We start from the raw sequence: 16857 nt of genomic DNA, 5'->3' as shown, positions 1-16857 counted from the left end.
ACGTTACACAGGAACCACCAATAAGTTATGGCAAATAGAGCATTCACACCACGGTGTCACTGAAAACTAGAGAAAAAGACCAAAATATAGCAAAATAAAACACTGTAGAGATTTCATTTAGCATCTACTGAGGGCCACTGTGCGCTATTTTCTCTTAGCTGTTCAGGGTGCGAGCACTTGACCTATCCTGCTCCTCTTTGGTCGACCAACCAGAGGAAAGTTAGACCATTGTGTCGCTAAATATTTGTAAAACAGTAAAACCAAAAAACTACCAAAAGCGTGCATTTCCTGAGACTTCCAGCTCTCTAGTCTGTAATTCCAACAGGTAGAAACCTGGACAGATAGTGCTGCCTAAAAACACCTTAGAACTTCACAGGACTCAAACAGCTTTGGGTGAAGATGTGTGTATATTTAAATTTGCATTAGATCTTTTATCTTGAGATGTGATTGACTGCATATTTAGAGCACTACTACCCAGTGGTTCTAGTTTCTTATGGTCTCACTTTTCATTGATTATTTGTAATGATCTTCCCCTTAAATATTCAAACAGTTGAACTATTTTTAACCCTGATAACATAGAAAATATTGATTTCAAGAGTTAAAATTGCAATGAAACCACTTAGGTCAATATAGGGTGTGATTTCAATACTGTGTGTGTGTGTGTTTGTATGCACATGCACACGCATTCTTATACACACACACACATGTCTTGGCAAATATTTTATGCTCTGATACATTCTCTGTTAGGTGGCGTTCTGTGAAATGTGAGTTTTCCCAATATGGCTAAAAGTGAACATTGAGGTTACCATATAAAATATCCTAAGGCTTTTAAAGGATGCCTTGCCTTCTCTGTGGTCACATGACTGTGTATTAAGAAGGAGACATAAGTCATAATGGCAGAAGTCTTTGCTATATTGGTCCTTCAGAGTTACTGACAGGGAAGCAAATGTGAAAGTGGATTTATCTGAGTATTTTCCCTCATTACACTCACTCCACAGATTTATTGTCCCAGATTGAGTAACAGTTGGATTTTAGTTTTGTTTTTGCTTTGTAGGACTTGGAACATAAAGTGTCTTAAGTGCCAGCAAAACAAAACGTACACTAAGACATACCTCCACTTGAAGCCTATGGGTAGCCCTTGTGCTCCTAGGACTCAGGAAAGACAAAGCAGAATTGAGGGTCCAATTGATCACATACCACCATTTCTCTATAAAAGGCCCACATTCTATGAGTGTGTTCCATCTCAGGGCCAGTAGCCAGGAAACAGCCAAAGGCATCTTCTCTCCATTTCCCTTTTCTAGGGAAATCTTTTAGGGAATTTTCTCATGGTTTATTTCTATTTAGTCCCTCTTTAGAAGTTAAGGCACGTCCATTTATCTCAGTGCCTACTGCCTAGGAGCTAACTATGTATCCACGTGGTAATCAGACGTTCAAATTGAAAGTACTTTCTGTGCAGACATCATTAATGGCAGAAACAACAAAGCAAGCAAGCAAACAAACAAACAAAACCCCCTCTTTCCTAGTCCAGAAATTTCAGTCGAATTCTTCAGGTGTCCATGTAATAAATATCACAAAGGCTGTAGGGAAGCATCCAAGTTCAAGAAAATAGAATACAATCACTTCTACGTTACATCCATTTTTGCTAATAGATTAAGAAGCTCTTTCTGTCATATTGTAAGGTAGGTAATCGTGTCATTGCAACTGTGCTTGGCAGTAGATGCTCCTAAGGTATCAACATCAAGTAGTCAGAGAGCAAATTTACAGAGCTTAATGTCGATAATCGATAATCCCTTTTAAACAAGTTCCTGTTTATCTGTTCAAGAAGATCAAGTGAAATAGACAGATACTAGACTTTCAAAAGATGGACAAGTTAACAGGGAAAGCATTATATTTTTCTGAATATTAAAGTCCCAACTTGTAATATCTTATAAAAACATTTTATATGATGAAGTACTGCATTCTCAAATGTTTTGTAACATTTTCCATACATTGCTAAAGGATGCTATCTTTATTTTATTGTTTAGATTTTTGAGATAGGATATCCCTATGTAACTTGAGGTAGCCTTGAGCTCACAGTGTAGCCCAGGCTAGACTTGAAGAAGTACTGATTTTCCTGGCTCTCAAGTTCCACAGTTATAGGCATGTACTCATGCCTGGCTCTGGAATTCTTCTTTAAATTAAATTATTTACTAATGACAGTGTTTTTATTTGAAAAATTGTTTTTACTATGTTTGCCTACAATCTGTATGTATCTGTAAATACATTCTGCACCAGAGTATGTGTGACAAAATACACAGAGAGATCTGGAATTATAAACATATCTGTTGTGTGCATATGCAAGTGATTTAGTCTAAACACATTTTCCATAAACGTATTCTTCAATAAAGACAATTTTATCAACTCTGTAGTTGTTGGTCAATGCTATATTCTAATGAAGAGTATTCATAATCTAAGTCAATTCTTGGTTATTTATAATATTGAGGTGCATACTTGAAATCAAGTCCTTATCTAGGCCAAAGGAATTAAGTCATATGTCTTCCAATTAAATTAATTAAAGGCCAAATGAATTTTTTTCTCTAGGAGTCTGATATGCATGGAATTTCTTTGTCCAAACAAACGACTGGTTTGATAATTTCCATGTGTGAAGATAACGTAATGTGCAATTTTAGGAGCTTCAGCAATTGTAGAGATTTTTACTAATCCCTCACATTGTTCTCGTGAAACATATATACAGGGGTATTGTGCTCTTAGAAGATTGGTTTTTAGAGTTGTCAAATACTACAAAGATACCAAGGATCCAGTACTCAAAAAAAAAAATGTGTTAACATTGTTTTCCCTGGCTTACCGAAAGGGATGTCACAGACATTTGTATGAGACTTTAGCTCCTTAGTCTTTGTCTTGCCTCAAGCAGTATGGAACCCAGAATGCTAATTGTCAATGAGTCTATGGAGATCATCCACATTGAAAGAATTTATAAAGAGACTACAAAGATTACAGTGATAGTCTCAAAAACATTATCCTAATTCCATCTGCATCCCTTCATTTTCTTCTTTCTAAGTTATAAATATAAATAAAGCTTCTTTCACCTTTTACTGTGATCTGGGTTTTAGATTTGTGCATTTAGAATTCCAATTTTATAACAGAGTCTTGGGGTCTTTCTTTTTCAATTTTTAGAAAAAATTACATTTATTAAGAAAAGTTTTTAAAGTTTAAAGATTTAAAGAAATCAGATTTTTTTTCCTGATTTCCACACATTTGTAGTTTGACATTTTCAGGACATTATTATTTAAGACTTTGCTGAATTAAAAAAGCATCTATGTATAAATCATTCTTTTTTCTTTTTGTCACTGTGAAGTTGATACTCATAGTCCATCCAAAAGTCCGTTTGCATGATAGTCATAGCTGCCTCGCACAGAGCCTCTGTGAAATGCAGTTGTTTTCATGAAACACAAAGTCATTCCTGACTGCCAATATTACTGATGCAGGGAGACTGATTTGATGCATATTTTCTACGACCAAGAATTATCTATGATTACCCAATTGCAGATGACTATGGAATATTTTACCAAGTCTCACAAAACAAACACATTTCGGCACAACAATGCAATACACACTATGTTGGGCATTCAATTGTTTTGAGACCCATATAGCATCTAATTAGGAAGAGCGAGCAAGAGAGAGGGAGTGGAAAGGGTAGAGGCTATGAATAATACAGGAGCCCGAGGTTGAAATTAGGAAATGCAATCTAGTAAACACTCATGAGTTACACAGCACAAACATTAATTCTGAAAAATGAAATTCACTGCTCTTTTCTATTCCTAACACTAGAAGTAGATTTTGGTCACCAAATTGGAAATGACATATTTATAGCAATGCAGAGTATGGTTACAATCACTGAAGACACGGTTGACCCTCATTTCCCACCCACTTCTAAGCCCTAATTCCTTCAGAGACTCAGTGGAACAGGAAAATCAGAGGGCTTATTGATAATATGTCTAATACAATGAGTCTTCTCTATCTTCCTCATGGACACTCCAAAGAGTAATATCAAGTGTTGGCTTCTCCTTCATCAAAGACATAGTTGAGTTTTATGACAGTGCTGATAAAGTCACCAAGTTCTACAAAATCAGCAGTGACAATATTGATGCCACTCTCTCCTGGCTTCTGGGTGCGGATCCACTGCATCATGGCAGGAAGAGCTCTGAGAATGGAAGCAGAAAGAAAAGTCAAAGAAGGCATGGTGACATCAGTCAAAGGTCTGTGGCTGTCTAATTTACCAAAATAGATATCTCAAATATAAGCAGGTGTGGTAGAAAATGATCCAAAAAGTTACAGTGAATTCTTAAGTCTATTTATATTGATTCATGTGTATTGTTGGCATATGCATCCACCACAGTGTGCCTTTGGAAGTCAGAGGATAACTTGTGGTTATCACTCTCTCCTTCCACAGTGTGAGTTCCAAGGATCAAACTTAGGCTGCCATTCTTGATAGCAAATGTCTTTACCTGTTATGTCATTGTCATGACTCTGGATTCTTAACTCACGCATAAAATGTGAACAGGAGATCTTTACCATAGTGGTCTATATTGGACTTTTATCTTTGCAGCCCTCAGATGCTACTATAGTTTACAATGAATCATGAATTTCTCCTCAGGTTTTACATATTATAATTGCATATCATACACAGCTGTGAGACAAGGCGAGCCATGTGTGCTAGTGCTTAGCAAATGTTAATGACACATCCATTGTTTTTATAAAATGTATTAAGATGTTGCAGATAACCACAAAGTAAACATCTTGCCTTCAATAATTTTACGATTTAAGCAGGTCAGCAAAAAAGAGTTTCAATATAAGGTATAATCATAGCTCTTTCCTTCCAACCCATTCACTAAGCATCTAGTATTTACAAGTTCCCATTGTAAGCACTTGAAATATCCAAGAGAACAAAATACAAATCTATTAGCTTATAAGATCAGCTGGTTTGCTCAGTAGTTAGAAATGCTTGTAGTCAACATTGATGACCTAAGCTTGATACTTGACTTGGGTCCTACATAGGGGAAATCAATAACTTGTTCTTGAAAGTTGTTCTCTGATAGATGCACCCTGGTACACATACCATCCTTTGAACGTACATGTAATGAGTAAACAAAAAATGTAATAAATGTAAGCTTATGTTCTAATAAATTAAGATATATGATAAATGATAAACTTAAGTAATTATTTGTATAGTTTGACAATTGGAAATGAATACTATAAAACCAAATAAAGAAATGAAGATAGCGGTATACAGCTGAGAAAGAGCAGTGTAGATTGCAGTTTAAAATTGGCAGCTTATTAGACCTCGCTGATAAGGGGACATTGTGCAAACTTTTGTTGTTTTGAAATAGAGAGTTAGTCCATGGCTGTCTAGGAAAAGCATCCTAGCTACTGAATGGACCTAAAGGGCAGGAGAACTAAACTTGGAAAAAGGGAAAGGAGATTAGTTAAAGACAAAGTAAGTGGTATGAAGAAATGGTGACGTTCCTGTAAGGAACATATATCAGCTACTTTTTCTAATGCTGTGACAAAGTAATGGCAAAGGCAATTTGGGATTTTATTTTGTAGCAGAGATGACGTGGCCGTCGGAGAGTGGAAGGCTCGTCACATCCGGTCGACCATCAGGAAGTAGAAGCAGATAAATGCTGGTATCTCTCTAACTTTTCTGTTTATTCCTCCTTTTTATCCCTTTTGGATACCCTAAAACATATTTAGAATGAGGCTTTCTTCCTCAGCTAAACTTCTCTGAAAAAAATCACAGAGTTATGCCCAAAGGCTTATTTCTAGGTTATCCTAAAATCCAGTCAAATTGACAATAAGGAATAAAGATCACAAACCCATCCCTTGTCAACCTGATACCTAAATACAACAATTTTTTAAATTACTTTTTATTTTTATTTCTTGAGATTATAATGTAATTACATCCACTCTAACCAATAGAAACGTAGAACTGTGGAGCCCAGGGCTAATGCGTACATCTATAAAATAACTTTGGTACCTAAGGCTCAGTGATCACTGAGAAAGTGGAGACAGGAAGATTGTAACAGCCAGAAGATCAGAGGGTTTGCTGTTAGATTGTGCATCTTAGGAATGTCAGAAGCTACATCTATAAAGTCACACCAACATGGCTGCCTAAACATGAGCTGAACAAGGACAACAATAGCCATGCTAAAGTGGATGTGGGAAAGCCCCCAAGGCACGACAATAAGAAGTACATCACTTTTAAACCACAGCGACCCACTCCTTGTCTCTATGGGCTCATGGAAATTTCATAATTTGAAATATATTCAGTCTAACTTCAAAATTCCCATAGGAATTGAACAGGCAAGATCAATAGCACTCATATCCCAAAGTCTCTTCTGGGATTCAAATAAATCTCTTAACTGAGAGCTCTGGGGAGAAATGGAAGAACTAAGTTATAGTCTTCCAATATACAATGTCACAAAGTAAACATTACTTTTAAAATGAATGGATATGAAGACAGTAAGACCTGACCAAAACAAACTCAAAATCTAATGGGGCAAATAACAAATACAATCACCCTGTCAAACATCTGAAGTTTGTGTTGTTGCCATGTGGACATCCAGGATCTTGCACAGACCAACCCTTCTGGCATCTGGACCTGGCTCTGTTCCATGATTTTATTGGCAAATATACGACAATCCAGCCATCTCCAACATCCTAAGTTATCCACTGTGACTTAGACTTCAACACAGCTTCTTATAACACACCCCAAAATCTCCTTGTTGAGAATTTAATTTTATCACAGAGTTTTGTAGCCTTAGCTGGTTTTCCAGAGCCTCATTTCAAACTCCTACCACCTATACATTTTTTTCATTTCATATGCTTGTAAAATCAGCACTTTCTGAATGATGCTGGGAAATTCTACTGCCAGGTCAAAATGAAGTATGGCCCTTCTACCATAGATGTAATGATCTTTGTATGCTTTAGTTGCTGAACATAAGAAAAACATTCCTAAATGCTTACTTTGGAGCAGGGAATCCCTTCAATGGTATAGCTAATTCAGTCTCTCTCCTTTCAAATGAAGGTTCCCTCTGACTTGGGGCTTTGGTGGTTGATGTCTTGGCCTTAAGGAAAATTCTTATTGCTCTACTCAAAATGCACTATTTTTCATTATTGATTGTTCTTCTTACTGTAAAACTAGGTAAGCTCAGTGAGCAGAAGCCCTGCCACAGCCTGAAAGCTCTGTTGCTTTGAAACATCTTTCATTGGGTTGCCAAAACTTAAAATAGAGATGATGGAGCAGAATATAGGAATATCAGAGATGAATTTGTGCATCTGTGGTAACTGATCTTCGAAAGTGGTGCTAAGAAAATGGGTTGGAGAAAAGATGGACTTTTCAATAAGGGGTGATAGAAACAAGGTCTTTACAAACAGAAGAATCAAGTCAGATCTCTATCAAGTTACATAAAAAAATTAGTGATTGAGCTTGCTTAAAAATGCAAACATAACTCACAATTATGATACTACTAGAATGAAATAGAGTTGGAGCACTTTGAGACATTAGAACAGACACAGGACTTTCAGAAATGAGATCATATTTTTTCTTTCCTGTTTCTCAAGTGAAAGTAAAAAAAAAAATAAGACTAAATAAAACTTAAAATCTCTTCATAGGTAAGAAAACACTCAACAGATCAGAGTTAACTCACAGAATAGTAAAATATGTTCATGCAGTGTATATTGAACAATTGAATATTCCCAAATTATATAAAGAACCTACAGAATAGAAAAAGCAAAGCAAATATTGTTCAACAAAAAAAAATCTGATCTAAAAATAGTCAGTAAACTAGATATGTTTTTCTCAAAAAATATGTAAATAGCTGACTTATATGTTAAAAGTTTTCAGTATCACCTATTATTAGATTATAACAAAAATAAAATAACTTTAGTTAGATTAGCTGTTATCAAAAAGAGATGGGCTTAGGGATGACCTCTGTGGCCCTAAGTTTAGAATGTGTGAAGCCATGTGTTCAATACCCAGGACACACACACACACACACACACACACACACACACAAACTAACAAATGATTGTGAGATTACAGAAACAAGGAAACACTTTGTTTCCTATAATAGCCATTATAGGAAACAATAAAGATGTTCCCCAAAAATTTAGTAATAGAATCCATTCTGTATGGCTGGATGTACAGCCAAAGCAATAAAAATCAGTGTGTCAGAAAAACCTATGTACTCACATATTAATACTCCAATATTAAAAAAAGCCAACAAGTAGTAACAATCTAAAGGTCCATCAACAGATGAACAGATATACCTAAAGGAATACTATCCTTCATCAAAAAGAATAAAATATTTTTATTTACAACAATATTGATTGAACTGGATGCCACTACATCAAGCAAACTAGAAACAAAAAGGTAAGTCTATGTAAATTTACTTACATGTGCAATCTAAAAGTGGTTACCTCACAAATGTTGGGAATAGACTAATGATTACCAAATCCTAGGAAAAAAATTCAAGAAAGGGAGTATGAAGAAGGCTTAGTAAATAGGTTGGTAGTGAGATAGAAGAAAGAAGTCCCGTGTTCTTATACAGAAAGAAAAGTAAAACAAAAACTTGTCTTCAAACAAATGATAATGAAACATGCTATACATTTGTAGAACAAGCTAGAATAAATAATTTTGAATTCTTCCCTCACAAAGAAAGAATAAGCGTTTGAGGAGATCAATGTATTTACCCTGGTTTGGACATTACACAATATGCATATAATGAAACATCAGCTGGTAGACCATAGTTACATATAAATATGTGTCAGTTAAGAAAAAGCAATGAGCCTACAGGGTGAGACAGATAGAAACAGTATATCCAGCTGTGGAATAGCAACAAAGTGTCTTAGGAATGGATAGAGGTGACAAATGACAACGTGTGTAGGATTGGATGTAGACAGGAGAAAGAGATAATGGATTATATTAGATTTCTAGCCAAGTATGGGCATGCAGATGCTATTCACCACCTTAGAAGGATCAGGATGATGCCTTTCTGTCAGGAGTAGTAAGCTCAGAGTCAGACATCGGACTGACTGCAGAGTGGATGAGTTGAGACCTTGAGTGGTCATTCACTAAAGCTCTGACAATAGGCATAGACACGAGATAGAGCACCATGAATAAGATCATCTGGAACTGTGTGGATGGAGAAGAGAGCAACACACTTGAAGGTCAGCAGCTTTCAGGGTGATAAGAGGAGAAAAATGAGGAGTCATGAAAAAAAATAACTTTATGGGACTGAAACACAGGATGTATGTGTGTGGATGCTTCTCCAGATACTGGAAAACATCCATACGACTCAATCCATCCAGGCAGAGTTAGATGAACAGCTTTTGGCTACACTGAGGCTTTGAGACACACCAACATGGTGTAGAGTAAATAATCATTGATAGTGATTACACATCATCATTGTCGTTTGTTTGTTTGTTTGCTTGAGAAAAATGGACTTTCTGGGGCTTGCTTTGTAGACCAGGATAGGCTGGAACTCAAGAAATCTTCCTGCTTCTGCCTCCCAAGTGCAGTGAGGAAAAAGACCTTTACCATCACAAGTAGCTCCATAGTAAAGTTTTGAATCATATCTGTAAAATTTTGATCCATGTTCCTAAATCTCTCCTTATCCATTTATAAACTCATTGAATAGGATATGGTTGCTTCTCAAAGTCTCTCAAACGTTCATTGCCTTCAATAACAGACTGGTGGGTAGGGAAATTTGGTTTTCACGGTAGCAAGAGTTATTGAAAATTCCTAACTTAAAATGAATATCCTGGATCTGCAAAACAAAGACACATGAGCATCCTTGCCTATCAGAAATGTGATACACTGTTGCGTATGCAGCCATTCGTGTTTGAACCCCATCAGTCTCTTTTGGATTCACTGAAGCAGACGAAGTATCCCTGCTCTGAGTACAGTATTGCTCTTGCATTTACAAAAGATATACGTATCTGGGGAAGAATTCCATGAGCCGAGTCCATTTCCCAGGAAGAATGTTTTTCCAATGTCTAATTCTTCCTTCAGCAGCGAGAGGAGGAGTAAGTCACAGATGACAAGCACAGTGTTGATTCTATTCATCTTAAATGAGGGGATTGTTCCCTGAATCTCTAGGGTACCAGGTAACCAGAAGCTCATGCGCACTCAAATCTCCGTCTCAGAACCATGACCATTGGAGATAGCCTCACTACACTGAGATTAAATTCCTGGTCCCCAAATTGTTATCCCTATGGAGAGAGGTCAGGAGAACACAAAACAGCTCTCTGAATATATTATTATTATTATTTATTATTATTATTATTATTATATAACATAGAGGGCTTTGAGGAGTGCTGGAACATTCTTTCAGAATAGCATATAGTCTTCGAATGCAACACAAGTATTAGATTGGAAATATTATTTCACTGGGTCATGAGTATATTTCTAATTTTGGTACATGCATACATACATACATACATACATACATACACACATACACAAACATTTTAACAGTCAATATGATACTAAAGGCAAAAGCAAGCAATCATGCCAACTTGATTCTCAAATACATAGGCAATCAAAAGTAGAATTGTCTTAAACAGAGATCCACTACACTTGATTAAACTAGCAAATACCACCAAACATTTATACGGAGCAGTGCTTCTTTTATGACTGCTCCTCTAGGTCGTCTTTGTTTAAAATTTCCTGTATTCTCTCTTTCTTAGTGACACTTTAATAACATAGAAGAATGATTATTTGTTTATCTATGCTCATACTGTTTATATATTTATGATTTATAAGTGTATAAAAGTAAAAAAAAGTTTTAATTCACTTCATCAAGAAACAATTTTTGCTCCTTGGAGCAATATTGCCACAGAGAATGTATAATGTACAGCTAAGTGACACAGAGTCAATTCTGCTTAGTGTCAAGCGGATAATTAGAACAAATTGACAAGTCTGTTCTGGCAAAACAAAATACCAACAGTTGAACAGTCTTGGTGGGTTTTGTTAGTTAAGTGATGTAGCAAGAAGCCTGGTCGGGCTCATAAACAATTGAAATTTATTTCTTATAGTCAAGGGTCTGGAAGGGCTAAAATTAAGGTGCTGTCATATTTGGTGGCTAGCAGGGGCTCATTCATTTGGAGAACTTGATGGCTCTTGTTTAAAATTATTATTTGTGTTTTGTTGTTGTTTGTTGGTTTTTGTTGTTCTACAAATAATTCCTTTCATTTTCTGCATTATTAGTCAATTCACTCGTCTTTTAGATGTAAGTTTAAATGACATTTCTTCAAGACAGTCTCCAGAAGTAACATGTTTACACCTTTAACCAGTGACAAAGTCTGCCTCCTTAACAAAAGTGCAAATATTTTGAGCAAGTGCACTGTTTTTATGCTGTAGAATTCCTGGCACTTGGCACAGGGCCGGTGTGAACTGGGTAGTCAATAGGTCAGTAAACACACGAATGTGTTTGGAAGTAGAGGCAGAAGACAGAAAGCAGCCCATAAATCTGTTGCTCAGTTCTCTTTTGACTACTGCCACAAGTACTAGCTCTGACTCGTTGCTCTTCTTTGTGGGAATAAAAATGTCTCTCAAAAGATTATTGAAGAATTTTACAATTTTTCTTCTCAGCAGGTCTGGCATACAAGTTTTCAAACTGACTAGTGGACTTTAAAGTGTCTTTTGCCACCAACACAAAATGATATGTGATTCTTTATGACTATAAATGTTGTAATTGTCACCTTCCCTTTAAGAATGATATTTACTATTGTGCCAGGCAATTTCATCAAATTTATTTAATATTCATTATACTTACTGGTTATCAGTATTTATATTTAACTAGAATTTAATTTATTAGAAATGTATTAGGAGAGTCTATGTTGCATTCACATTCAAGGGTATATGCATGTATGCTACACTTGAACAACTATATTTTATACATGGTACTTCCATTATTTCTCTGAATTGCTGCATTTTATAGCTAGGAATAAATAATTAGAGCTAGTAAAGCAATTGTGTCTCTCATAATTTTATTTGAATGCATTTAACTTTTGGTAATATTTTCTTTACTTAATGACAGGAGTTTCCCAAAATAATGCCCTGATTTTTTTTATAGGATTCTTTGATGCACTTAAGATATGGGTTGGTATGAACACTAAAAACAAAAAATCAGGGTTTTGTTACTGTCTGCCCTATCAGCCTCTTCTTAGAGCCTCAGGACTTGACAATCAGCAGAGTTGTAAACAATGTCAGGTATTCTTGTCTTAATTAAAATTAAGGCTAAAAAATTTTAAATGTGATTTCCTAGCAATCTGGCCAGTTCTAAAGGTTTGGAAATTTTGCGTCAAATGTAAAGAGAAGAAAGATAAAGGTGACAAAAAAATCTTAGCCTGACGGCTGGCATAGAAGCCATGTACATGGAAGCATATGATAGTTCACAGAGAAAATTTATGTCTGCAGGTTATACAATGGCAGACCTTCAAAATAACCACAGGTAAACAGGAGTGCCTCATGAATTATAAACTCTTCAAACTCATGCTGACACACATGCACACACACACACACAAATACACACAAACACACACATCCACACGCACACACATGCACACACATGTACATGGCTAGAAACAGCATATCTGATTAATACTTGATAAAATAACTTAAATTATTTCCCTAAAATTACACTCTGGGAAAGAATTTTGTCGTATGATCCCTTCAACTCATTCACTAAGCATCTACTATTTACAAAGTTCCCACTCTAAGAGCATGAAATGGTCAAGGAACAAAAGAGAAAATTATGTTTACAGGGTTAGCCAGTTGACTCAGCAGATAAGAGTGCTTTAACCATTTCTGATGACCTAAGTATTGATCCTTGTCCTGTTAAAAACTATCACATCAGCTGGAGGGATGGGGAGAAAAGGATGGGATTAAAATTTCATTCAACAATTAACCTTAGTTATAAAAATAGAAATGATAGTGTTCTGAGATTTGCTCTCTCAAAACACAGTTAGTTACAATAGATGTGTTCTGAGCACTGCAAGACACAAGCACAAAGGCTGCAGACACACTAGAGAGACGGGCACAGGAATTGACCAAGTGTCACTCCACCCCCTCCAAAAGGTACTAGCAGCTTAAGATTTGCAGAGAGAAGATTGCAAGTCTTTTGAAGTTTATGAGATATTTCTAAACTCCTTTCCATCTCAGAACATGGTTACCTCAGTTTTGTTTTTGTACTGTTTGTTTAACAGAGAGTCATGAAATCAAAGCAAAGCAAGAGAAGTCATCTTTTTCCCTTGATGATGGCAACAGCAGCTTGTTTTGTTGTAGCTAGGAAAACTGTTAAAAATCCATTTTCAATTAAGATCAGATCATATAAAGTACAAGAAAAATGAGAGTTCAGAAAATGGACTGTGTCCTCGGGCTCATCACTCGCTCCCAGGCAGCATTTCAGAATGACTCACAGTCCTGGTAGGAGACAGAATGTGAGTTCAGTCAGCTTTCTGATGGGCCCTCCTGGTGTGCAAGAACTATTCTGTCTGTTAATATTCTGAGGGAATGAAACAAGAAAGAAAACTACAAATTCTAAACAAAGAGACTCTTCAATATATTAATAAGATTAGATTGCCAGAGGACAGACAATTGTTTTTCTTTTCATTGTAGAATGTCAACTATAACAAACAGTTCTGCGTAGGACCAACTGTTCTCATTTCACACTCTCTTCCTTGACATCAACAGCCCCCAACTTATTATCACTGCACCGGGGAATTTGAGTATTCAAAGCACAGGAATGATTCACCTTAGTGCACAGGACAGCGTCTATCTGTTAATGCTTCTCCTCTTTGGAACGATTCCCATTTGCTAAGAGCTGCTGCTGACCTTGTGAGGAAGCACTTTAACTGTTTCTGTCTTTGCTAGGAAAAAATAACTCTCAAAGTCGCTCCATGTTTGTTTCTCGGGACACTAAGCACCTAGTACTTACAAAGTTCTCCTTGGAAGCATCTGAAACAGTCAAGAGAACAAAAGAGAGAAAGTGATTCCCAAGTCAGACCTAGGAATAGCAGAGGTAGCAATGTTAAAGGCCACCATCTGCCCACCATCTGTCAGCATATGGCTCAGATAAACTGTTACACATATTGACTGTTAGTAAGAAGTTTTGAAAATCAGTTCAGTAGATTTTTTAAATTAAAAATAATCATACATATTTATTGAAAATACAGAATGATATTTAATCCAAGTAGCACCACCATGACCTCATCTTTCGTTTATTTTTGAAACCTTTCAGCTCTTCTTTCTTTAAAAAATTACAGTCCTTGATTGACTGGGGGGAGGGGGAAAGGAGGAAGGAAGGAGACTAGGCTTGTGGATATCGTGGTGCATGTGTGGATGGCAGAAGACAATTTGAAGAAGTTCTCTTGTTCTACCATAGGGATCCTTGGGATAGATAAGTCAACAGGAAGGAAAGCATGCACCTTTTATTGATGAGGGATCTCATTCATCCTAGATCTTCTTTTGTTGTTCTTAAATATACAATAGACAATTGTGAGCTACAGCTCCCTCACTTCCCTGTAGAGCACTGGACCATGTCACTCCCATTTCTATTTTGATAAATACTATCTAGCCCCATTCTGCTTTCTTCTTCTCTCTCTCTTTGCAACCCTGCTTTTACTTTGAGGTCAGCTTCTTTGTTTTGAATATGGAAAGCCTGCAGCATTCCTTTTCTGTGTTATTTTTTCAGTCATTTTGACTGAACACACCATCCAGTGCTTCGATCTGTTTTGTCACAAATGACGGGCCATTATTCTTTTTATAGCCAAATGACATTCCATTGTGTATACATACATCTTTTCTTTATCTAGTAATCCATCAACTAATAACTTCTTTTTTTCTGCAAACTTGCTGTGCTGACAATTGCCACAATGACCACAAGAATGCTAGTATCTCAGGTAAGACAGAAGCCTGAAGATAAAAGAAATAACTCGTAAATGGAACAAGAAGACAACAGTGCTCCATCCTCAGTGTTAACACGGGCAGTATGTATGTAGTTAGCTCTCAACTTTTTGGTTTGAGGTGACTTTTAGGCATGTGACTGCTAATAGCTGCTCTGTTACTTAAGTGTACACTGTGTTGGGTCAGTTGGATTATCTACTCCGGTTCCAGCTGCTGAACAGAGGGTGATATTGTCCCATCTTCTAGGAAGGTTGCTAGTGATCAAAGCCAAGCTGGATTTTTGTATAAAAACTGCCCTCAGCAGAGAGCCACTTTATGGGAGAACATGTACCATTCTAGCAGATATCATGCATCTAATGGTTATCTTGGAAGGGATGGATAGGTGCAGTTGGTTCAAAGTAGGTTAATCCAGAATATCCATCACAGCTCCAGTTTCCTGGGAAGTTTGGTTGGGGCCTTTGTCCTAATGACATCAACGTTTCATTTCTTCCTCAAAATTCTCTTTTGTTCAGTTTCCCATAAGACTTGATCTCAGCTGACTCCGGAATAAGCCTTCTATTCTGAAGTCTAAGCATCTTAGGATCTGTTATGGAAACCAACCCACAAGTCTTTAATTTAGATGGAGGGCTTTCTGTGATTATGAAGTTCCATCTTCATTTAGAGTGGTCACTCAGATAGACTGATAAAGGGAACTAGCTCCAGAAACAAAAACAAGTTTTCAAAGATGTGAACAGGAGAGGTCAGTTAGCTGAAGGATTTGGGGAAAATTGTTGCCTGAAGGAAACAAAATTTATGCCCAGTGCCACGGACTTCCCAGACTCACATGGGCCTCATTTTCTCTTGATAAAGCTGTAAGACTTGAAAAAGTAAGCTATCCCTGGCAGTGACCAGAGAATCTCCCTTCAGGATTGCTGTTAGGACCAATGTTCTCAACCAATGGGTTGGGACCCCTCCCAAGGCTTTTTGACCCTTTCATAAGGGTTACCTAAGACCATCTCCATATCAGATAGTTATTTTATGACTCATAATTCATATATATTTAAATTACAGTTGTGAAGTAGCAATGAAAATAATTTTATGGCTGGAGGTCACCATAATATGAGGAATTGTATTAAAGGGTGTCAGTATTAGTAAAGTTGAGAATCACTGATTAGGATTTCCCTCTGTGAACCTCTAAGTGACGAATGATGTAAGAGAGACTCAGGAACTCTAATCTGGCCTATAAACACCCCAGTCCAAGCCTCCTAGAAGAAATTAGTAGAACTGATCATATCATAGGGTTTTGTGTATAGTACTCTATCCATCTTCCTGTTTCAGAGATACATCCTTTTAAAGATGATCATGATTATTAAATCCATGTCAGATGTCCAATTTTAGTAGAGCCATACATATCGCATAATCATGTCTAGTACTAGAAATCTAGCTAGCTACCCAGGGCTAGTAAAATCATGGATCTTAGAGGAAAACCTACAACTGCCATTTTATTAAGACACCATGATCCCTAAATGCATTCAAAATATTTATCCTTTTACCCACAGGTGACTGCAGCCCTCACCTCACATCAAGGAAACTTCTTTGCAATAGACAGAGACTATTACAGAAATCCATAACAAATCATAGGAATTGTTGTGGAGCCCCAATCCAGTGGATACATCTACAAAACAACTCCTGTGCCTAAGACTCAGGGATCATTGAAAAAGAAAAGGGTAGAATAAACAAGCAAGAGCCAGAGGATCAGGGAGTTTTCAGTGAGACTCTGTGTTCTAGTAATCGCAGAAGCTACACTTATAAAGTCTGACCTGATCATCTAATTATAAATTGAACAAAAATAGAAACAGTAGACATGCTAATGTGGATAAGGAAATCACATGAGGCCCCAACCCTACACA

The 16857-nt window shown here is 36.7% G+C and overlaps 1 protein-coding gene across 1 annotated transcript in view; it reads right to left on the bottom strand.

The window, feature by feature from the left end:
- Window positions 1–3346: 3346 nt before the first annotated feature.
- Plcxd3 (phosphatidylinositol specific phospholipase C X domain containing 3) overlaps window positions 3347–16857 on the bottom strand; it is a 157798-nt gene continuing 144287 nt past the window's right edge. Inside the window, exon 3 of the mRNA XM_028767697.1 lies at window positions 3347–4201. Coding sequence (XP_028623530.1) covers window positions 4048–4201 — 154 coding nt within the window. The 3' untranslated portion in view covers window positions 3347–4047. The remainder of the gene's footprint in view (window positions 4202–16857) is intronic.

The sequence above is a fragment of the Grammomys surdaster genome, unplaced genomic scaffold (assembly GCF_004785775.1).
Source record: "Grammomys surdaster isolate TR1022 unplaced genomic scaffold, NIH_TR_1.0 174, whole genome shotgun sequence".
Taxonomy (NCBI): domain Eukaryota; kingdom Metazoa; phylum Chordata; class Mammalia; order Rodentia; family Muridae; genus Grammomys; species Grammomys surdaster.
This window is presented reverse-complemented; position numbering and strand designations above follow the sequence as displayed.